Genomic DNA, 23,696 nt, shown 5'->3' with positions numbered 1-23,696 from the left:
TTTTAAGCCTCGAGACATTGCGTGTGCCATTGAGGGTGAATGTGTAAGACAAAGACCTTTCAACAGGCTATGGTAGTAGGTGCCAGGCGCACTAGTTTGAGTGTCAAGAACTGCAACACTGCTGGGTTCTTCGCTCAACAGTTTCCAGTGTGTACCAATGGTCCACCACCCGAAGGACATCCAGCCAACTTGACAACTGTGCGAAGCATTGGAGTCAACATGGGCCAGCATCCCTGCGGAACGCTTGACACCTTAGAGTTCATTCCCTGACAAATTGAGGCTGTTCTGAGGGTGGGGGGGGGGGAGTGCAACTCAATATTAGGACAGTGTTAATGTTTGATATATACAGAGCACTTAATTTCACTGTATACTGCACAGACCTCATTTTAGTGCTCGGTCATTGTACTCATGTTCCATTTACCCTAGGTAACTTTTAATAGATTTAGTAAGAGAACTTGTAAGCATCAGTCTACACGACATTTACACTAGTCTGTACATATACCAAATGAACTAGTCACCTCAATGAGCTACTCAAATGTTATAGAGCTCAGTGTTTATATATCAAGCAGTTCATGTTGAAGAGAAACTGCAGACAAAAGCAAAACACGTTTAACCAATTTATTCATGAATATACATACAGTTATTGAGTACATTTAGTATTTTGTAGCATAGCATTTAGCTTTGACAACAGCTGCTCAAGGAGTCAGACAGAATCCAGTCGTCCCTAGAACAGTCCAGACTTATCTTCTCCTGACTGCAGCAGTACTCCCTAGAGCTCCACTAGCGGCAGCAGCGAGGGCGCCACCACCCTACATACACCTCCAACATGGCTGTCTCCACTAAAGGAAAAGGTGGTGGGTGGGCTTAAGCTACTTTTTTCATTTTATTTCCATTCCCTGACTAAGTATTGCTCTTACATGCTTCAGTGTGACCTGCTGGGTGGGGTTGGCTACAGAGAGGGCGGTCAACAGACAGGACTTCTACCAGAACTCATTGCCACCTTTCCTTCACAGTGATAAATTAGCCGTATGCTTAGGGACCAGGCACAATCTTAACCTCGAGAGTTACACGGCTCAAAAGCCACGACCACATGCCAACATAAGCCTGAATTTGGTCGTTTTGTTCCTCGGACGGGAACCTGTTCCGAACCTATTGCTATCAGAGTACACAAGTCAAGTGGGATTCCCAAATTAAAGGGTAATGCACTTGGGAGAATCATGTATTACAGGGAAATATTTCATGGCGCAGGAGAAAGCCCATAGGGCATCGTCAGGGCGCAGTATGACAACGGCCGCCTCCAAAGTACTGCTCACTTTGATTTGCTCAAGGGCTACTGGACCGACAGCCAACCATAGAGGACACCACTGATACATGACTAAGTAGTACAAAGTGCTATAGAAAAAGACAAGTCAACTGTAGGCCTAACAAGAGCCTGAAGCAGATTGGGCATGGGGTGCCCCCTGCTGGCGAAACCTCAGAACTGTCCCTTGTCAAATCATCTGGAATGTTACGGAGTGACTGGACAAGACCAAGCTGCGTGTTGGAGGAAAAACATTCCCTTAACACAAATTGAAATACAGAAAGAGCATTAAGTATTTAATAGAAACAAATAACCTGCAGAAACAGCTCATTAAATTTAGCAGCTGACACATGGTTCTGTTTTAACAAATCAGACCATGTCATCGAGATAATATTGATCCCAAGAGAGCAAACATCCAATGCCTGTCAGTCTGCAAACTGGAATGTTTTAGATTGACAACTTGATTCAGCCCACCCAAGTGGCCAATAACCGCTTTCCTGCTTCAAATGGCATGCTTGAGTGGCCAAATGTGCACAGCAAAGTTTTTCATTAGCCATGACTAAAAGCAGTGTTTTGCTCTGACCGTGCTCGAGGCCCGCTAATACAATGACAAAGACTTCCAACCTAAACTGACCGGTAACTTTGGTAGCGCGAGGGAAAAGGAATGGGTTGGCTTTCATCACCTGCCTCAATGCAGTCTAACCACAGCTGTTGTCCAAGAGCAATACAACAAAAACTTCACAAGAACCCAAACTAGTTTAGCAGTGAGAGAAACAAGATCATGCTTTCAGGGAGTTTGTGGCATTCTAACTATTTGTACAGGGGGGGGGGGGGGGGGGTGTCTAGTAAAATACTATGCATATCGAGCCACTGCTCACATTATATTAGGAGTTTTTGTAACAAAAATCTTGAAACCCTTTATTTTTTATTTCTACCAAGAAAAATACAAAACATTATAAGGCGTAAGTAAGTGTTTTATTTGAGAAGCTGTTACAGTGCAGTTGATCCTCAAAGCCGCAGCCTTCACTGCTGCTTGCACTCGGCTGGGGGATTTGCGTCCTTCTGCAAGAGACCAAAATAGAGGACGTTAGAGCTGAACTGAGAAGCGAACATACGCACTAATCACCCTCACAGGTTTAGGCTTCAGACATTTTTCTATGTCCAATTGAGGCAAACATTGACAGGGTATAGGGCAATGTCATCCTGGCACTGAGGCTAGAGATTTCTGAACAGTGACCCAATAACACTCCACACAATACTAGTATGTTGTTAAAGTATGCCACTGGAAATAAAAGGCAATGTGCTTTGGTATCAGACCAGAGTTGGTGAATACTACCTAAACAAATTCCAGGTCCAAGACACCATCAATAGAGATGGGAATGTGGTGGTGAATATTCAAAATGTAAATATTATAAATTTAAAAGTTTAATAACTACTTTGAGAGCCTTCACTACTGCTGCATAGAACCTCCATACTGTAAATGCACTAACCCGTAGTGCTCATAACAGTGATGGGGGGGGGCACTGATGTCATACAGACGCCATTCTTTCACAGGGGAGGAAAACTAATGAAATCTATTGGCAGCAATGCAGGGAGGGGGTCATAAACAGACCTACAGGGGTCAACAGCTCTCCAGGACAGAGGGGTGAAGCTGAACTTCAAGTCAAACGTTCACTTAGTGGTGCATTGATGTCAGTGGGAGACCAAGTTAACATTGGACTGAAGTGGAAGTTCCGATTCACCCCACGCAGTCTTAACAAGTCAGGCATGTCCAGAGGGCGAAAGACAGTTAACAAGCACCCTTCCAGGTGTAGACTACAGTCTCTGGAGTAAAAAAAGTGAACAATGAGAGAATGAACAGAGCGATGGCTTAAGACTCAAAAACATACAAATCCACAAAACAGGTGTGGCAAACGTTGATCTAGTCTTCTCCAAACAAACGTAAATATTGGTGTTACCAAATATTTTGTACAAAGACAAATAGGGTCAAATTGGAGTAAAGTTTAACTAGCTTCAACATACAGAAGAGAAAACTCAAACGCATCACCCACTACAGTTAAAGGGGAAAAAAGAAAAAAGCCACTGTGTTAGTTGTAAGTGCAGATGGAGGTGGAAGGGGGGGGGGGGGGGGGGGGGGTTGCAAGGAGATTGAGGAATGGAGGTGTCAAAATGAAAAGGTGCAGGAGGGAGGCGGGGTGCAGTAAGCTGACAATTCACAAGCTGTACCTACCAGGAGAGGGTTATTTTCTACAGACATCACTTAAACCTAGTGAGGAAAAATTTAAAGAGTATAGCTGACAAAAGGTGCCAAGTGATTGGAGATGAACATTAATGAATTAAAGGCAAAAAAATAGGCAGAATACAGAATTCAAGAGGCTTTATACAGCAAAGAGAAGTAGTACTGTTCCCATTCGCCCAAACAAAATCAAATAAAGCTTTGGCATGCAGAGCTATGAAACTAAGTCAAAACCTGAACAGATTTAGTATCCGATTCCAATTTCCATGCAGTCTCAGTTTAGTAAGGATGTAGACAGCAAGTAGAAACATGCTTTCAAGGCATTCCATTGAGAAGAAAACATTCCCCATGACCAGACGCCCACAAAAGGCTATTTGATTAGGTTCTTGAAGTGATATTTTGAGATAGTTTAGAAATACCATTCTCTTTACTATAACTCTCATTTTAGAGGTTTCCAGGACACAGAATGAGACGAGTCCTGGACTAACGCCTCGATCACACCGATAGCGGCATTGAGCTAAATGTTATGCGGCATCATTTTGATGTGTGCAACAAAAGTTCAACATTCACCTTCTGCTGCTACCAGTTCTGTCAAGCCATCGAACATACATTCCATAAATCCAACGTATGCACCACACAGAACGCACTGCAAGGCAAATGCAGCGTTCCAGTGGAAATAAAACAGACTTTGGTGTACCAAAACACAAATGTAGAATGCTTTAGTCCAGGACAAGGCTTAATGTGCGTCTGGAAATCCAGCCCTTACACTAGAAGCAAGGGGACAGGGAAACGGTTCCGCCGGCTGTGTGTTCTGATGCAACGTGGGATGCAGTAGTATATAGACAGAAAAATCCAAAATGGCGGCTGGTGTTCATGATGCATTTGGAGTAGCCGTACACATTCTATTCTGTATGTTGAAATCTGATATTTCTGATCATTGGTCTCACATTAGGTCATGACAACATCAACAGTAAGCTCTCCCACCCACCTTGGGGTCATAGTCAGGGTCATTCTCCTCCTCTCCCTCCTCCTCACCCTCCTAGGAGAACACAAGAGGAAACTGTTAAACACTGAGACAGACACCAACTAGCTAAGGTCAATAACAGGACCGGGTTAGTGAGAGGCCATGTGAAGAGACCTAGCTAGTTAAGGCCTTACCTCGTCATCAGCCTCCTCTCCCTCCTCATCGTACTGCAACAAGAGGGGACACCAGTGTTAGGGGAACACATGAAGGCCAGTGGATTGGTTAAGAGGTCGAGGACAGGGCCATTACACAGGCTGGGGTGGGTACTCACATCATCATCGTCATCCTCGATGGCCTCCCCTGTGAAGTACAGCACAGCCCTGGGGACGATACGCTCGCGGATGAAGTGGCCAATCTCAAAGTCCGCGGCGAGGACAGCCTCAGAGTCCTCGTCCTGGAGGGGCAAGAGTCACCGGCACGTCAGTCAGAGCTATGAGACTCACCATTCGGACACACCAACTTTAATAGATAGACCACACTGCACCAGTGGTTGAATTGGAACACACCCAAAATGTTCTACTGCTTGAGTTCCGGCATCTTATAGATTTTTGGCAAAATGATATTGCATAAAGAGAAAAGTTGAGTTTCGGCAACACAAATAAATACCTGCACTCACTTCAGTCCACTTCCAGCACTGCACTAGACAACGGAAAGCATTACTTACCAGATCTCCACTCTCAGGGACATCAGGCGGGGTGAAGAAGTTGAAGAAGGAGTCGTTGGGGACTGTCTTGGTGACCGTCCTGACTGTGCCACGCCCCTTGTGCTTCTGCTTCTTCTTGATAGTCTTCAGGGTGATGTTCTTGCCCTTCGTCCAGTCGATCGTACAACTGCGGGGCGAGAGCAGTGGACACCAGGGTTACCAGGAGACCAGACGCAGGACTAAACACACCAACCAATGACTAGTGTAGATGTTGCTTCGAGCCCTAAAGGTTAAGATAAGCCAAAGGTTTTTAATAGAACCCTGTCAACATGGCGCATTGTTTAAAAGGACCACTTCTTTTATCAAACCGGACAAACCGATGCATTCCTCACCCATGTCTTAGCGTTAAAATAGAAGGTAGTCTGTTGTAACTGACCAAACAAGCAGACAACAGATAAGAGTGCATAAACCTGATTATCTTATATTCATTCAAACTTAATTTAAAAGGAGATCATTTTTGATATACTCTAGCTACTGACATGACCCTTAAACCCCTCATGAAACAACAATGTTAGTGCCTGCAATGACTGTCCCAGAGCTGAAATAACCAAGAGACACGGACAAGACTCTCAGCTTTGGATCTCTAGTTTGATCTAGCATCCTTCCTTGTCCCAGAGGCTACGATGAGCAACTAGGGGGTTTACGAAGGATGCGCCAGAGGTTTAACAATACTAATTGAATAGGATCTCTATGGGACAACACAAGGAGCAGTTTGACGGAGCACGTCTTACCCTGTGCAGCCCATGATCTCAGGCCCGTCGAAGGAGAAGGGGTCGCTCTCGTCAGGCTCAGACCTCATCTTGTAGGTTTTTGTCAACAAAGTGTTTGTGAAGAACTCATTGGGCTCAAAGAAGAATTCTAAAGAGAAGCTCTGGAGAGAGAAAAAGAGCAAGAAAGAGTTGAATATTGGGACCAGTGGGAATACCCAAGATTCATTGGCTTTCAATACATTGATATAAGGTCTAGTAGAGAATTGCATCAGCAGAGCAGTGCGGTGCACAGACCTACCATGGGCTGGCCAGGGTCTGAGAATTTGACTTTGATATCTTGTAAGTGCTTGAGGATAGGTTCATCATGTTCCTGTAAAACATGAACAGCAGCTTGAACATTGGTATGGTATCTAGACAGAAACACCTTACCGATGTACTGGTCTTTCTGGCACCAACACCTCTTTTCTTACTAGCACCGATTTAGCCGACAGCCGCTTTATTGAGGAACGTTTTACTTCCAATACCTGTGATGTGGTCGTCTCACCTACCTCAAATACACTGACTAAGTCGCTCTGATAAGAGTGCCAATTAAAATCAGTGTTTCCCAACTCCAGCCCCCCCACCCCACAAACAGCATCTCGCTGTAGCCCGGGACAAAGTCACCTGCTTCAACTCATTGAGGGCTTGTCCAGGACTACAACAGTGTGCTGTATGTATACATCATCTATTTTTAGGGGTGAAATTCCCTCATCAAGCCTGTAGGTGGTGATGAAGCCTCATCTTTAGGGAGCAGCAGCTGTCTGCTGACCTACTTTCCTCTACTGCTCGCTTGTCTCTTTTCCTGCTGACAGTCCTCCACTCCCTCCAACACTCTGCCCGCCTACCTGCAGCATGTCGCTAAGCAGGTCGACGTTCTTGAAAACCGTTAGCCAGAACTCGGGAATGCCTTTGGGGTCCTCCTTCTCCTCATCCTTCTTCTCCTCTTCCACCTTGGCCTTCTCCTTCATCTCCTCCTGGAAGAAACAGGCAGGAGGGAGATCAACAAAAAAGGGGATTTAAGGCACCATTTCACCGATGCCTATAAACAAAAACAGATACATGAGCCCCTGGTTAAAACCTCTAAAAAGGCAATATATATTTGACATCTATCACATCCACCATTACTGGAACCAAAACAGTCAGAACACAAGTCCTTCACTGGTACACCCTCCTGGCCCTGTCATCATGACCAGACAGTAGAAGTCCCCAGGTTAGATTAATAAGACCTGCTGAAGCACCAGACAGTAGAAGTCCCCAGGTTAGGTCCCCAGGTTAGATCAATAAGACCTGCTGAAGCACCAGACAGTAGAAGTCCCCAGGTTAGATCAATAAGACCTGCTGAAGCACCAGACAGTAGAAGTCCCCAGGTTAGATTAATAAGACCTGCAGTAGCACCAGACAGAGGTCCCCAGGTTAGATTAATAAGACCTGCTGAAGCACCAGACAGTAGAAGTCCCCAATTTAGATTAATAAGACCTGCTGTAGCACCAGACAGTAGAAGTCCCCAGGTTAGGTCCCCAGGTTAGATCAATAAGACCTGCTGTAGCACCAGACAGTAGAAGTCCCCAGGTTAGGTCCCCAGGTTAGATCAATAAGACCTGCTGTAGCACCAGACAGTAGAGGTCCCCAGGTTAGATCAATAAGACCTGCTGAAGCACCAGACAGTAGAAGTCCCCAGGTTAGATAAGACATGGAGTCACCTGTACCTGTTTACTTACTGTCAACTCTTCCTCCTCATCAGCCTTCCACTCACACTCCTCCTCTGTGGGCTCATAGGCTGCTTTAACTATATCGCTTCGCTGGAGGGAGAGAGGGGGAGGAAAACAGTCAGTCAATGTAAAGCCAACAGCCAGGAGGACAGAGCAAAACATTTAAATAACAGCCCAGAAAAGTCATCAGTTTAACCCAAGATAATGGACTAGGGGCTGAGGTGCCAAGCCAGCGCATTATTTACACAAGACAGCAGTTTGGCCACGCCGTCTGCATGTGTGAGCATCCCAGCTTGACCCCACCCCATTTTCTCAGCTCCATCTGCATCCCTGGAACAGGCTGCAGCTCTTTAGTCAGAGGATTCTGCTAAATCCCCCTTCCGCTCCAAAGAGGGGACTGGGAAGCTACAGTCTGTCAGCATTGGATAAGCAGCAGCAGGAACTACACATGGGCAGAGTGACTGATCAACACTAGATTGAGAATACTGGGGTGTATTCATGAACTTTTGGGATAGGGGGCGGTATTTTGACATCCGGATGAAAAGCATGCCCAAAGTAAACTGCCTGCTACTCAGGCTCAGAAGCTAGGATATGCATATAATTGGTAGATTTGGATAGAAAGCACTCTAAAGTTTCTAAAACTGTTAAAATAATGTCTGAGTATAACAGAACTGAAAGTGCAGACAATACCGCCAGAGGACAAACCATAAAAATAAAATTAAATCAGCATACCACTGATTTCGATGCCTGGCACTTATAATAGGGCGAAATTGTCTGATTGCAGTTCCTAGGGCTTCCACTAGATAGACCTTCAGGCTGGTTTTTGGAAAAATTAGGTAAAAGTTGTAGTCTAAGTGGCTCCCATTTTGGCTGTAGTGTTTCCAAGCACATGGCCGAGAGAGCGCGTTCTTTTTGTTTATCTCCGGTAAAGACAATAACGATTCTCCGTCTTAAATGTTATTGTTTATTTGCGTATTAGGGTACCTAAGGTTTGATTATAAACGTTGATTGACTTGTTTGGAAAAGTTTATTAGTAACGTTTGGGATTCATTTTGTATGCATTTTGAAGGAGGGAAACCGAGTGGATTGACTGAAGCGCGCAAGCTAAACTAAGTTTAATGCATATAAAGGACTTAATCGAACAAAAGGATCATTTGTAATGTAACTGGGATCTTTTGGAGTGCCAACAGAAGAAGATCTTCAAAGGTAAGTCATATATTATATCGCTATTTCTGACTTTCGTGTCGCAACTCCCTGGTTGAAAATGATTTGTTTTGCATGTGTGTGCTGGGCGCTGTCCTCAGATAACCGCATGGTGTACTTTTGCCGTAAAGCTTTTTTGAAATCTGAACGCTCAACAAGTTAAGCTCTATTTTGATGTATTGCACTTGTGATTTCATGAAATTTGAATATTTATAGTAATTTATTTTTGAATTTCGCGCTCTGCAATTTCACCGGATGTTGGCCAGATGGGACGCTAGCGTCCCAATGATCCGCAAGAAGTTAATAAGAACAATTTGGCGGGTGCTTATATTTGTCCTATTTCACAAGTGAATTAATATGCATGCGTGAATTGGAAATAGTGTTCTTTGGATATCCCACCCACGGAGTCCGGTCACAGCAAATAACGTTTCGGACGCACAGGATGAAACAGGGAGGGACCTACCTGGATTTGGCCAAAAATAATTGGCTCATTTTGCTGTGCACCAATGAAAACAACCCATGCACAAAGTGCCCAGTCAAATGCAGCATAGTTATAAGGTGCAATGAATGGGAGATCATATTTATACAAGGAACATAACTGGGGTGTTCCTACCTTGTCGAAGAGGGGTTGGTAGAGAGCGGCGTACTTTCTCTCCAGTTCATGGACCTCTTCGTAGAACTTGGCCTCAATGTGGGCGCATTTCACTTGTAGGTTCTTTAGGGCGTTGACCCGTCTCTTCACTACCTTTGGTAAGCTGAGACGGGGAAAGAAAAACATAAGAATTCCACACGGTGAAAAAGTACATCTTGACTGTCCCCAAAGATGGTGGTGTACATAACAAGATACTGGAGCCACCGCTCTGACAATGGGAATAAACGTCCAACGAATGACAAACACTTACGCATGCAGACCTATGCATACGGACGCTTTTATGCGGAGCAACACAGTGCCAAGGAGATTGACCGCATGACCTTTTACCCGCCGCTAGGAATTCAACCATTGGACCAGGAAGTAGAGGACTACTTCCACTGACATTGAGAAAAACTAACAACGTTTTATGTAATGGCCTGGTCACCTCAGGTCTGGCGTTACGCAACCACAGCCAAGCCCCTCTGGCACAGCACCCCACTGATGGGACGCTAGGAGATCTGAAGTACTGGCATCCACTGACAGGAAAAAAACATTAAAAAGGGACCAGAACCACATTAACACAGCTTTGCCAAGAAGTCACATTTCTCTAAGAATCTTCAACTTAAAACAAGCTCTGGGGCAGTATGTACCAAGCATCTCAGAGTGCTAATTCAGGATCACATTTAGTAAAATAACAAGTATAGGGTTGACCTGATCCTAGATCAGCACTCTTACATTGACACTTGATTTTAGGTCATTGTAACTCAACTACAGATGTTTGTGATCATTGAACCCCCACCAGCCTAGCCATACTCCTACACACCCACCAGGGGGGGGGGGGGGGGGGGCGCAGTGCTCCCACACAACCACTAGGGGGGGGGGCAATGCTCCCACACAAACACTTGGACAGAGAGGGGGCGGGGCTCCCACACAACCACTAGGGGGGGGGGCGATGCTCCCACACAACCACTAGGGCAGGGGGGGGGCGCGCACTCCTAAACAAAAAATGTAAAGGTGCAGGAGTGTACACGCATCACAGCCACACGCTCCATTGGTGAGGAGGGCGCAATTAATCTGTTGAGGCCAGAAAAACCACAGCCACTTCCATTTATCAAGATGCCAGAATGTCTTGCGCTGCAATGCTTTGGTACGACTTTGGGCCAAGAAACCCATGCCAAGAGCAGCTTGACTCATTTAAAAATTGCATGTTTCTACACAGATTTTAGGGTGTCCAACCACTCTTTGGTGGTGATAAGATGTCCCTTCCTTATGTTATAAAATACATTGTACCAAGACAAATTATTCTTCATGTTCTGAGTCCTTGTGTGGGGTCTTTCTATAACATTATATTCAGAGAGTCAGGTGTGGAAAGCGTTCCACATGGATGCTGACCCATACTGATGCCAATGCATCTCACAGTCGTCAAGTTGGTTGGATGTCTTTTAGGTGGTGGACCATTACTGATACACAAATGAGTGTGAAAACCCCAGCAACGTTGCAGTTCTTGACAAACCTACCATACCCCGTTCAAAAGCGCTTAAATCTTTTGCCTTGCCCATTTAGCCTCTAAAAAGGCACACATACCTTGTCTCCATTGGATTTAACAAGTGACATAAGGGATCATAGCTTTCACCTCGTCGGGCTGTCATGGAAAGCGCAGGTGTTCTTAACGTTCTGTACACTCAGTGCTCGGTTGACACTTCAGTGATGTATAACATTTTTGTTCTTTTTAAAAAGATTCACTTCAAATAAGAGTATACTAAAATAGTACATGTCATGTCTCAACATCCACCTTACCTCTATTGTTTTATGTTCTGTGGATTTGAGAAGATGGCGAGCTCAATGGGAAAGTGAGCCTGTCAGGTATTCAAGTAGCCTTAATTCTTACACAGGTGACAATGCAATTTCACCATTTTACCCTTGGGCTTCCATTGATTTAGTCACCCTAATTCTGGCCACCCTAAAAACTAAAATAACTTGAACGGGTTATGATAGACAAGGTTAGGACCACAATTAATATTTTACCCATTGGTCAAAAGGTGCGTTTTTGATAAGACACCCTACAGATTTGTTTCATCATATGAAGCGAGTGGAATGGTGGAAGGAGAGAGCCATAATACCATCTGCATTGGGTCAGATCAGGGTTATGTATCAAGGGTCTGAGTAAGAGTTCTGATTTAGGAACAGTTTTGCCTTTTAGATAAGGAATAAGAATACATGGCCAGGGAGACCTGATCCTAGATCAGCAACGCTACTCCGAGAATGATACATAGGGCCTCGGTTCACAGATGCGGAGACCGCTTTTAAACAAGTTTCACTGCAACACCAAATCAGGGGGTGCACAACTGGGTCCAGAACACCTAGTGGCTAGGCATCATGTCTTTCTGTGCCATAGCTCTTTAGTGAAGTCATTGGCCAAGGAGTCAACTCCAACTCACCATGGCCAAATCATTTGCATATTAAAGGACAACCCAGCACAGAGCAGACCTAGAGGACTACAGTTATGAGACATTGCTTTAAAGGGGAATGCAGCAGCTTCTCATCACCGTAGCAGTGGCCTTCTTTGAATACTGTAACTAGGCAACCTTCCTTGAGGAAATCCCTGAATGAAAAGCATTACCTTCACATACCCAATCACGCACAGATAAGTGATTACCTCAAGGATGAGAGAACCAGAGGATGAACTTTTAAATCATCATTTTGTCAACCTATACTATAAATAGTATCTGAGGTTTTGGTCAGTCGACCTTAAATCAGAGCAAGGGAGTGTGTAGAAACTTTCAGTTTCCCCTCTAGCACCTTCAAAATCGGTTTTGGGTGTAGGTTAGATTCGGCCTATTATCAACCTGAACTACCAATACTCATTTTCCAGACATGTCAGAGGGGCGTACCAGCGAATTGAGGATAGAACCAGAAGACAAGGAACATACTGGCCTTGTTATCCCTCCATAACATACATACACGGGTACAGGGAGAAAGCGTACATGCCAAGAACGGAGGTTTTGAAAGTATTATATATAAATAAATATCAAGACCACTACCTCAGTGAGAAGAACTTCTGTTGGAGCCATAACTTCTAAAGCGGGGCTGCATAACTAGGCTAGTCCCCCAGAGCTGCAGAATGGGACAGAGTCAGGCGATGGCCAGTCGCAGGAACACTGAGGAAATCGTAGATGCAGTCAGCCACTGTCCGTCACCTCAAATCAACTATTTCGGACAAGTACACACAGGACCTAAAACAGAGTGGGTTTTCTGATGGGCAATCTGTTGTCCATCCTACTGAGGACTCCCATTGAAAAAGGATTGTCTCGATCCACAATTTGTATGGCTGTAGCCTCAGTGTCTCTCCTGGTTGGGGTTCTCACCTCTCCATGTATCCTGACGGCGAGCCCACCAGGCCATCCAGCCTCTCCTGCAACGCGGCCAGAATCTGTGGGTTCTGCATCATCTGCACGGTGAGCTGACGAGCTGAGGGGAGACGGACAAAGCCAGGCACTACCGTCAGACACCAACAACCATTCATAGCATCAGACACCATACGGTCAGATACAGAGACGGAAGGAGGGAGTTCTACACAAGAAATTCTAGGGCGGGCAACGCCAAGTATTTTTAGGTCAACGAAGGACAGACAAAGTTTAAAAATAATAATAATATCTAAATCAAATAAAGGGCCGGGTTGTTGGTCAACATGTTGCTCCCTTCGCTTGTCTCCTTTCCTTCATCTTCACTGATCTGACAGTATTGAACAGGTGGAAGAATGCTGCCAAAACACTGCCACCCGTCAAGCCTCTTCAGATTGGCGCAGAGGAATGAGAGACAAGGAAAGGAAGTCACGTCACACTACTGACACAGAGCCCTGTGTTTCCTCCACAGAACATCTGACAGACTAGGATGCAATGCTCCCAGAGAGTGACCAGGGAGACAGCAAAGGGTATACTGCTCCCCTGCCTCGCTGAAGTTTCTTCCAACACTGAACCACGAACCAGTTCCAAAATAATGACATTTCTATCCGAGTAAGACGGTGATAAAAATGTGCTTAGTGATCAACAGTCAGACTGTTCGAGACTCTGCTTGAAGACTCAGGTTGGACTAGAGCCCATTGAGGGAGCGTTATAATCAAAGTCTTCCCTTCCAAACTTATTCCTAAAAGCTGTTACAGAGAGACATTTCCAAAGCGGAGAACAAACGTTTTGCCCATGGGACGAGGCAGAGGGCTGCTGCATAATTTACAGTCAGCAGGTATACGCTGCCTGCCTTGATTTACCTACGCCACGCTTAATACGCCTTGGATTTGAGGGCCCTGCTGTGCCTGTCCCAACAAAACCTCCCCTATTCCCTAAAGAGCTTTACTGTTGAGCAGGGTCTATAGTCAAAAGTAGTGCACTATAGGGGGAATAGGGTGCCGTTAAGGACGAAATGGCAAACTCCTCAGCTGAGTGACAACTCAGTGCTGCGGCGGAGCGGGGCAGGGATGAGCGGGAAGGAAAAATGTTCTGAATCGGTTCTAGAGAAGGGACGTTTCTACTGATGACGAGTGTCATTACAGAAATCAGGCGATAATTAGGATATTTGTTAGACTCTGGCCGTATGAAAGCCTCTGTCAAGTGTGTGTGAGATCATGGTGACATATCACTGTGGTGGGAGACGATAAGCATTTCTGGGCTATAAATACCTGGGGCAGAGAGTCATCTAATTCAGTCTACAAACAACTGCCAGTTAAACAACGCATGATTCCTAATCATTCATGGATAGGTAAAAACATTCAGATTTCAAACCTAGACAATGTGGGCACAGAGGATTTTAATTCAACTGTCATCCTAACATTAACGACTGACCAGCAAGCAGAGGCTCATGTCAAACTGATTCAGATTTCACTGTTGGTTGTTCAGGTGAAGTCAAATCCACGGTGGGCACAGACATCTAACAGTTAACAATCCCAGTCGCTTCCTCGGTGGGTAGTGCTGAGCCTTACCTTTGCTGTTGACGTCCTCTCCAGTCTCCTCCTCTTCCACGTCCTCCACGTCCTCCAAATCTGCCGGGTCCAGCTCAGCCTGGTCCTTACTGCACACACAGAGACCGAGAGAAAAAAAGAAAAATCAGCCAAAACAGACACCTGGAGCTTATTCAGGAATGGAATTTTACAAAAGCAATGTACTGTTTAGATGGCATGTGATTATATCTATTGTGTAGAATGGGGAAACTCAACTCTAATAATTACTTAGATACAAAAGGAGGGGTGTGTCAGACAATACTAATACATAGAGGTCTCCACACAGACTAGGAGGTAATGTTCCCAGAGAGTGAACAGGGACACAGCACAAAGGGTATACTGCTCCCCTGCCTCACTGAAGTTCCATCTAACACTGGCTTTAAACCCTGTTCATACTGATCCATGAAACAGGTTCCGAACCAGTGCAAACAAAATTACATTTCTATCTGAATAAGCCCCAGATCAACATAATGACAACCATGTGGCGTCAGGCTAAAATGCTAGCATCCACCCTGCAGTTAGTCATGGGTTAAAATAGGGTGAAGTTACCCCTAGACACTGATCTTGGGTCAGTTTTGCATTTTTCCCCCCACTAGTGGTTAAGGTTAAGATTGGGTGAGAAGAAGTTGATGCTAGACCTGTATATAGGGGAAACTTCACCCAGAGACTCCTGCAGTCAGTCAGGACTGTATATACTAAGGCAGATGAAGGGACTGTATATAATAAGGCTGTCTCACACCCTGTTCCCTGTGGTGTGAGACAGCCACAGGCCTGCTGGACCAGGGTCAAGGCTCATTACTCAAACTCAGGGAGGTGTCTGAGTGGCTGGAGTGAGCCAGCGTAACCCAAGCCCAGCCATGGCATCCCAAGCAGCCCAGGCTGAGTAAACAGCCACGGCGAGCCACAGCCCAGTGATAAAACGTCTCCGCAGTGAGATCGACAGCTGGCCATCCTCCTCTGCATCAGATACCAGGGGAAGAGGACTGCCTCAGCTCTGCGGACGTATAGACCAAGCAGCTCAGAGTAAGAGTGCTAATCTAGGATCAGGACCCCCATGTTATTATATTAACTGTGCTCTAAAATGTAAACACTACTCAGACGCTTGATAAATACACCCACCGGTGTCTAATATTTGACAGCTAATAGAAGCCAAATTGATAAAGGATAAAGGCATTCCTAAACAGTATGTGCATTGGACTAATGTCATGATTTCACCCAACACTCCTGTGCCATTATCCAAATAGTTTTTTGGTACATGGATGGATGCCTTAGGTGAACAAATCAGACTGTATTTGGCTGCATGATTTGTTTCCTTGCTAACCAAGAGCTCCACAACGATCCTGAACTTGACAGGTTAGCGTGCTGATGGGGCTTAATTGGGGAGGAGGGGGGAAATCACCCACATGGACTTAAACACGCATGCATTTCACTATATGCATATTTCAGCCTGAGACAAGAAGCTGGCTGAGCTGCACTTGAGGTATAAACCTACAAAGGTTGCTTTAGTTTTCCTTTGCGAAACTTTATGCTGCGCACTAATGAATGTGATCGTGTTAACCAACATTTCAAATACAGGTTGGCTTCCTGGCCAGGCTACACACCATAGCAGGTACAGCCAAATTGACAGCGCACGAGACCTCAACACACCTCCAGCTAAACCAATGACTAAAGGGGAAGGGTAATTGGGGCCCTATTAAATCCACGATGCAGAGAACACAGATGGAAACACTGACTCCAGACATCAAGGGAATCAACTAAATTCAAACATTTATTTAAATGAGTAGGGAATCAACTAAATGAATTGAAATAGCAGAAGTTTATCATAAGACATGAACAGAATGCATCTGAACTTTCTTAAAGGCAACGAGAATCTCCCTTCTCAGTATGTGCGGTTAGCGCATCTACCACTTTGTAGCTGTTAGCAATGATGATAATTAAAAGTACTCTGCTACATTCTAAATGAAATGCTAACTACAAAGTAGCATATGCTGACCTGGCAGAATTATATTATTATTAGCATCAATCCAGTGGGTATTTGTTTTGCAAACTACCGTCACTTGTTGGCGAACACCACCAAGAAATGTAAAGAAAAAAATCGGAATTTTTAAGGCCCTAAGTAACGATGCAGAGGTGGGATTGTTTTAGTATGGGACACTAATGCAATACGTGTCTTTCCTTGCTGCACAGAACGCAGGCTGCACAGCCAATCAAATGGAGAGGATGCACTTACTTGTCCATGTCTGCCATCTTAGCCAGGTCTCGAGTGATGCTGCTGGAGGGAAGGGAAGAGACAGTTAGACAATGTATGATACATGCTACAATTGTTATTCACAGCAGGAAATCGATATGTTCAATAAACAAAGGGCTTCTGCGAAAAGATTATTTATTGAAATAGGCCCTGACGACTTATTTGCAAGACTAGCATTACATCGTCTTGTTTGATGGTAGGTTTACAACAGGCAAATAATATAATATCCTTAAGTTCAATAGAGCAATAGAGTTGAGGACATCTCCATCCCAGTGTGTAGCAAACTGACATTAGGAACTTGTGGACTAAAGCACCCACGGGAGGGCTGAACATCTGATTCCAAGCACTCTGCTTGCTTAGAGCAAAATGGCCACCAACTGTAATCCTACCCCCGTTTCTCCTCCCACTCCCAGACGAAAACAAAAAAGGGCTGTTTTTGGCTCCCTGTCATGTTGGTTAGTGAAATGTGCATGAAAGAACTCCCAAGCGCCCAGCTCACTGACAGCCCCGTTAGCTGTGCTGAGGCATAAAGTAATATAAGCCTTAGTTAAATCGTCCTACATATCTCAACCTCTTGCCCATCTGATTTGGTTTGGGCAGAGATAATCTGTGCTCCGCAGTGTGCCATGGGCTGGGGCTTTGGATGCTGGTGACACTGGGGCTGCCATCTAATAACAGCACCAAAGCAAGGCCCTGTTTAGACCTGTACCCCAATAAACCTCCTGGCATGGAGGAGAGCGCAGAGGGGGACTGGAGCTATGTAAAGCACCCAATCCTAGAGGGGGTAGAGACCACAGATAGTAGTTCACCCATCGGTCCAACAGGCCTTTCACACAGGGCCAGTGACCCTTAACACAATTGAAGAGGTACACAGGTGGATCCACTCAGACTTGAACTTCATCCATACAGGCTGTTAAAGAGGCCATCACATGAAGGTTGACAATTAAAAGCCATTAGTCACATCACATTAGGCATTGAATTAGGCTCCAGATCCCCCCCCGGGGGGAGAATGTTTACCACAGGGTTGGTACACATGGAAACACAAGAGCCAGATGAGCTTTAGCTCACACCAGTGTCTAATGCAACCACAGCAGTGACCGAACCTCCAAAGTCATAAGGTGATGGATTTGCTGGAGGGTTCTCCTTACCACTGTGGTATTAGGTTGACGATGGTCTTCAAATGGGCTTTAAAAAAGTGGTGAGTTATATACAAAGTGTCTGGTATCCCCAAAATGTGATGAACTCAACTAATTACAAAATGATACCACATCTTAATAGCTGCCAGGTAGACATCTTCATTTCTAGCTCCATGGAATGAGCGAAAACAGATTCAAACAACAATATTCTATTGGGCAAGCTCTGATGTCTCCAGCATACAGATTTCAGTGCAGCTCAATCAAAGCCAATGTGTAGGCAAAGGATCTCAATTGAAAAATACTTGACAGATAAAAAAACGTCCATTCAATGTTCACTACTTAACCTTCACTGTACTTCAAGAGTGAAGTACGGGGAATCACATGTTATAGTGCCAAATTCATTGCAGACCAAGGGTGTTGTGTGATAAAGCAGTATAGAAGGTTAACTGGCCTTGGAGAAAAATGCTACAACAATAATTGTCAGGGAAACTAGGTCATAATTAACCAATCAGCAGCATTTTCACTTTTTAGGGATAGGGGGCAGCATTGTCACTTTGGATGAATAGCGTGACCAAATTGAACTGCCTCCTACTCTGCCCCAGATGCTAATATATGCATATTATTACTGTTGGATAGAAAACACTGAAGTTGAGGCGGGTCGATATTCAACTCATCGCCTGTTCAAATCCCTGTAAGATATGGATCTGTTTGCACACCTATGCCTTCCACTAGATGTCAACAGTCTGTAGAACGTCGAATGAAGCTTATGCACTGTTGTGGGGCCGGATGAGAGGGGAATGAATCAGTGGTCTGGCAGATTGCCAGTTCCAGGTCACGCGCTTTCCTCATGATATCGCCTTGTGTTCCATAACTTCTACAGACACGAAGGAATGCTCCGGTTGGAACGTTATTGGATATATGATAACATCCTGAATATTGATTCTCTACTTAGTTTGACCCGTTTATTTCAACCTGTTGTATAACTTTGACATTTTCGTCCGAGTTCGCCTGGCCCGGCGCAAGCGTTTGGATACGTTTACTAAACGTGCTAGCAAAAGTAGCTACTTGGACATAAATACCGTACATTATCGAACAAAAAAACTATTTATTGTGGAACTAGGATTCCTGGGAGTGCATTCTGATGAAGATCATCAAAGGGAATATTTATGATGTAATTCCGTATTTCTGTCGACTCCAACATGGTGGAGAAATGTTGTTATTTCTGAGCGCCGTCTCAGATTATTGCATGGTGTGCTTTTTCCGTAAAGTTTTAGTATCCGACACAGCGGTTGCATTAAGAACAAGTGTATCTTTAATTCAATGTAAAACATGTATCTTTCAAAGTTTATGATGAGTATTTCCTGTTATTTGATGTGTCTCTCTGCAATTTCGGAGGCATTTCTGAACATGGCGCCAATGTAAACTGAGATTTGATATAAATATGCACATTATCGAACAAGACATACACATATTGTGTAACATGATGTCCTATGAGTGTCATCTGATGAAGATCAAAGGTTAGTGATTCATTTTATCTCTATTTCTGCGTTTTGTGACTCCTATCTTTGGATGGGAAAACGGTTGTGTTTTTTGGACTTGGCGGTGATCTAACATAATCATTGTGTTTCGCTGTAAAGCATCTTTGAAATCGGACACGATGGGTAGATTAATAAGATGTTTCTTTCATTTGCTGTATTGGACTTGTTATTGTGTGAAAGTTAACCATTTCCCAAAAATATTTTTTTATTTCCCGCGGAATGTTGTGGGGGGGGGGGGTTCCGCTAGCGGAACATGTGTCCTAGAAAGGTTAACAGTGCTGATGTAGACCTGGCCTGCAATGTCTGAAATGCACCACTGTCTCCATCTTTCAGCAGCTCCTCTTCTCTCCCTCACCTTCCTAATGGCTTGTGCCCATTGGTTAAGAATCGCACAGGCTGCCCATCACTCACCTGCACAGTTTAAATAGGCCAACTGAAAAGCTGTCCAAAAATCAAATGTTAAGCAGCTGAAAAGGAGATTACCAGGCAGAGGGACCAAAAAGAGGATAATTCCAGGCCAAATCTTTGGTCATTGAAATTACAAAACCACACACAGCACTACCGTAATCATATTTTTGAAAGTGTGAACAATACCATTTGGATCGACCTGTAAAACACTGAGACCCACATTACGACGTCTGGCCAGGGAACAGATCAAACATTCCCCACCAATAGCCAATGCCAGAGCTCTTAATAACCATAAAAAGCTTGAAAATAGCAACACCATTCAAATACAGACACACTGAGTGCATTTCAGTCTGACATTGATAAGGTGGATTTCCTCTGATGAAATAGATTTAGGACGATCCAAACTGCATCTAAAACAGTCTACTAGGCATGCCACTAACACTTTAGGCATGTTGTTGATATATCGATGTGTAAAGAACGCACCACTGTCAGAGCGGACTAGAATCATAACTCGAGATAGTGTTGGGGAATAGTGAACTACATGTATACTGAACAAAAAGGCAACAATTAACGATTTTGCTGCATAACAGTTCATAAGGAAATCAGTCAATTGAAATACATTAGGCCCTAATCTATGGATTTCACATGACTGGGCAGGGGTGCAGCCATGGGTGGACGTGAGAGGGCATATGCCCACCCACTGGTGAGCCAGGCCCAGCCAATCAGATTGAGTTTGTCCCCCACAAAAAGGATTTGTTACAGACAGAATTACTCAGTTTCATCAGCTGTCCAGGTCTCATCCAATCCTGAAGGTGAAGAAGCCAGATATGGAGGTCCTGGGCTGGCCTAGTTACACGTGGTCTGCTGTTGTGAGGCTGGGTGGACGTACTTCCAAATTCTTTAAAAATTACATTGGAGGTGGCTTAAGGTAGAGAAATTAACATTCAATTCTGGCAAGAGCTCTGGTGGACATTCCTGCAGTAAGCATAACAATTGCACACCCCCTCAACTTGAGACATCTATAGCATTGTGTTGTGTGACAACTGTACATTTTAGTGGCCTTTTATTGTCCCCAGCATTTAATCGGCTTCTTGACAAGACACCTGTCAGCTGGATGGATTACCTAGGCTACCTGGGGCAGCAGGTAGCCTCATGGCCAAAGCTTTGGGCCAGTAACCGAAAGGTTGCAAGAGCAAATCCCTGAGCTGACAAGGTAAAGAAAATTGGTGGTTCTGCCCCTGAACAAGAGGGAACCCACTGTTCCTAGGCAGTCATTGTAAATAAGAAGTGTTAACTGTCTAGCCTAATTAAATAAAAAAAATCTAGGCAAAGGAGAAATGCTATTAACAGGGATGTAAACAAATTTGTGCATTTAATTGAAATAAGCTTTGTGTGTGTATGGACAATTTCTGGGATATTGTACATGGGTTTATATTTTTGTTCAACTAGTAACTTAGCATTTTGCAGTAAACTTCCAGTGTGAAGTAATTGATAGCACGGGCAACTATTTTAAGAGTAGCTTCCAACACTGTCAGTGAGTTTTGTTTCCGCAACAGTTCCAGGAAAACCTTTCAATCAATTGACTACTTAAACTCTTCATGCCAGTTTCACAAAGGGGTCATTAGAACTCAAATTGATGGGGTCATAAAAATGCCATGTGTTCATGAGTAGCAGATGTCTGCCTCAAAACAAAAAAGACAAAGCATCTGAGACGTTCAAACATCAATACCAGAACAGCCATCATCCATAGCACGATCATAAAGGGTTCAATTTTTAAAATGGTTTAATTTTAACTTATACCATTAGGGCCTTTTCTCTCAAACAAAAATGTAATGTCGCCTTAGCAGGAGTCATCAGGACCAATATCCATTCTACAAGTTGTGACAATAGTTGGTTCACCCTCATTTCTTGACAAAAGTTAACCATACAAATCACAGCCAAGTAGGCTGTAGTAGTCAAAAAAGGATCTAGCTATAGACTATAGCTAGCTTAAACTGTGGCTAAAGGTAGAATGTCTAACGAATCATTTCTAGTTGTGTTGCATTGATAAGCATTGGCAGAAACAAAGGCAGCTTTAGATGTGATACCAGCTGAAACATTGGTATTGTTTGAGTGTAACTAACTCAATGCATTACACGAACAAACTGAAATTAGCAGATCTTCAGTGACTGAAATCCCCCAATGGTACACATACATCCCTTCAACGAGCCTTTCAAACCCAGCGACCACGTGTTGCATGCTCAAGGCAAGCTATGAGCAATGGCTCTCACCCACAAAGAAAGCCGGCCAGCCAGCTAGCTGTTAAGCAGCATATGAATTTAGCTAACTACATAACCTACCATTGAAACGTACAAATTACACCATTCCGTCGTATTAGCTAGTTAGCTACCACATGGATACATTTGCGGTAACGTTAGCTAACTGGTTGTGCATGTTTCCAGCTAGCTATTTACTTCGCCAGCAAGTTAACTAACGTTAGCTAGTTACAGCTACCTAGCTAACGTTAGTTTGGCATACGCACTTTCATTGGGCAAGTACTCAAGTGACAGTCCATATTTGACTGGCAACGTGACCTGCTGGGCAAATATTGGAACCCTCAAATAATATTAAAAAACAAAATAATAGAACCGCTAGCTAGCTATGTGCCTATCGAAATAAGCCAGCCAACTACAAACATGTCAAAAGTCACGTGAAAAGACGGAGACATACGCGTTCCATTTTAGAGTGTAGCCTGCTAGTTAGCTTGAACAGTGATCAGACACAGAAACTTGTACCCGCCACATCTCCCATCACTTACTTACCTACCTACCCTCCCTAAGGCTAGTCAAAAAATAAGGTCAAGTCTAAATAAAAAAACACGACATCCGATTAAACCAATATCTGAATGATGCAAATTACGATGAATTGTCACAATAACGTTACGGCGTTTGTATTTACAATACAACGTCTCGAAAGGGCGGAAAATTAGCCATTTTCATCATCATGCATGTAACGTTAGCTAGCGAACGCATCATGGTGGAGCCTCTCGTCTCTCAATGGCTGCTACTAGCCATCCGACTTAGTTAGCTGGCAAGCTACCGTGCTATTCTTCCCGACTACATCCACACAAATATTTAGTTCAAGACGATAAGAACAACCCCATATTCGTACCCATCAAAGAGTACAATATATATGCGCCACTCTGTTGTATTGCTAAAGACCAAGCTAAGGTGATTTCAAGTCATTCTCTTACCTTTAGCTGGCGGCTTGACTAGGTGGATCTACGCAGTGAAGCGGTCCCAACGAAAAAGACTCCGCTCTTATGGCGGTAAAAGAGAGAACGATCCCGCCGCTTGCGCTCATATACATCAAGCGTCATCACGTAAACCAGGGCAACGTTAAGTCTATGGGAGGGGCCGGTAAAGAATATTTGATGAAGTGTTCTGTCACCATCGTCATCAGATATTTCTAGTCATTCCACCATAAAACAATTTCTTCTGCTAGATGCATGTTTGCATCATATTTTATGTCACCATGCCAACCTGACCATAGCAACGTGCAATTTCCCTGGGTCCCAGACAATATGGTGCAATTAGAAGGGTGATTGTGGGGGATTAAAGCAAACCATGACATATATTCACCTAGACTTGTCTTGAATGCTGGTACCATGAGTTGATATGAATCAGAAAGAGCCTTTGGTCATAGAATTGATCCGCAAAAGGCTTCATTTTGATCGCCGGTTATGCCAGGCCCATAGTCTACCTGTTTAACTGATGTGAGCGTTCTCCTGCCCAGAGGCCCAGGCTTTTGTGATACTGTCAATTAGAAGCTTATTTCTGCAG

The 23,696-nt window shown here is 44.2% G+C and overlaps 1 protein-coding gene and 1 non-coding gene across 5 annotated transcripts; both read right to left on the bottom strand.

Annotated features, from left to right (window-relative positions):
* Positions 1-604: 604 nt before the first annotated feature.
* nap1l1 (nucleosome assembly protein 1-like 1) lies at positions 605-23,216 on the bottom strand. Of its 4 annotated transcripts, XM_055905979.1 has the most exons (15): positions 23,108-23,216; positions 16,776-16,814; positions 14,528-14,616; positions 12,921-13,023; positions 9,538-9,679; positions 7,719-7,811; positions 6,858-6,986; positions 6,272-6,343; positions 5,995-6,134; positions 5,225-5,390; positions 4,832-4,954; positions 4,695-4,727; positions 4,525-4,575; positions 3,531-3,566; positions 605-2,362 (listed from the first exon to the last, which is right to left on the bottom strand). In XM_055905979.1, exons 2-14 carry the CDS (start codon positions 16,790-16,792, stop codon positions 3,561-3,563), a joined length of 1,164 nt encoding a protein of 387 aa, XP_055761954.1. In that variant the 5' UTR covers positions 16,793-16,814; positions 23,108-23,216; the 3' UTR covers positions 605-2,362; positions 3,531-3,560. The 4 variants fall into 4 exon arrangements, with proteins under 4 accessions (XP_055761954.1, XP_055761950.1, XP_055761953.1 ...); XM_055905975.1 differs by lacking the exon at positions 3,531-3,566; XM_055905978.1 differs by lacking the exon at positions 3,531-3,566 and having other exon boundaries at positions 7,731-7,811.
* Positions 5,789-5,918, bottom strand: LOC129838951 (small nucleolar RNA SNORA14). The gene has a single exon (XR_008756943.1). It is a non-coding gene; the product is annotated as a small nucleolar RNA SNORA14 (small nucleolar RNA).
* Positions 23,217-23,696: the final 480 nt, after the last annotated feature.

The sequence above is a fragment of the Salvelinus fontinalis genome, chromosome 39 (assembly GCF_029448725.1).
Source record: "Salvelinus fontinalis isolate EN_2023a chromosome 39, ASM2944872v1, whole genome shotgun sequence".
NCBI lineage: Eukaryota > Metazoa > Chordata > Actinopteri > Salmoniformes > Salmonidae > Salvelinus > Salvelinus fontinalis.
This window is presented reverse-complemented; position numbering and strand designations above follow the sequence as displayed.

Excerpts from the sequence above, each read along its gene's own strand:
- nap1l1 (XM_055905975.1), bottom strand. Across the intron at positions 6,987-7,718 it reads AGTTGACAGTAAGTAAACAG|GAGGAGATGAAGGAGAAGGC; the intron begins GTACAGGTGACT and ends TGTTTCTTCCAG. Across the intron at positions 5,391-5,994 it reads GAGATCATGGGCTGCACAGG|TTGTACGATCGACTGGACGA; the intron begins GTAAGACGTGCT and ends CTCGCCCCGCAG.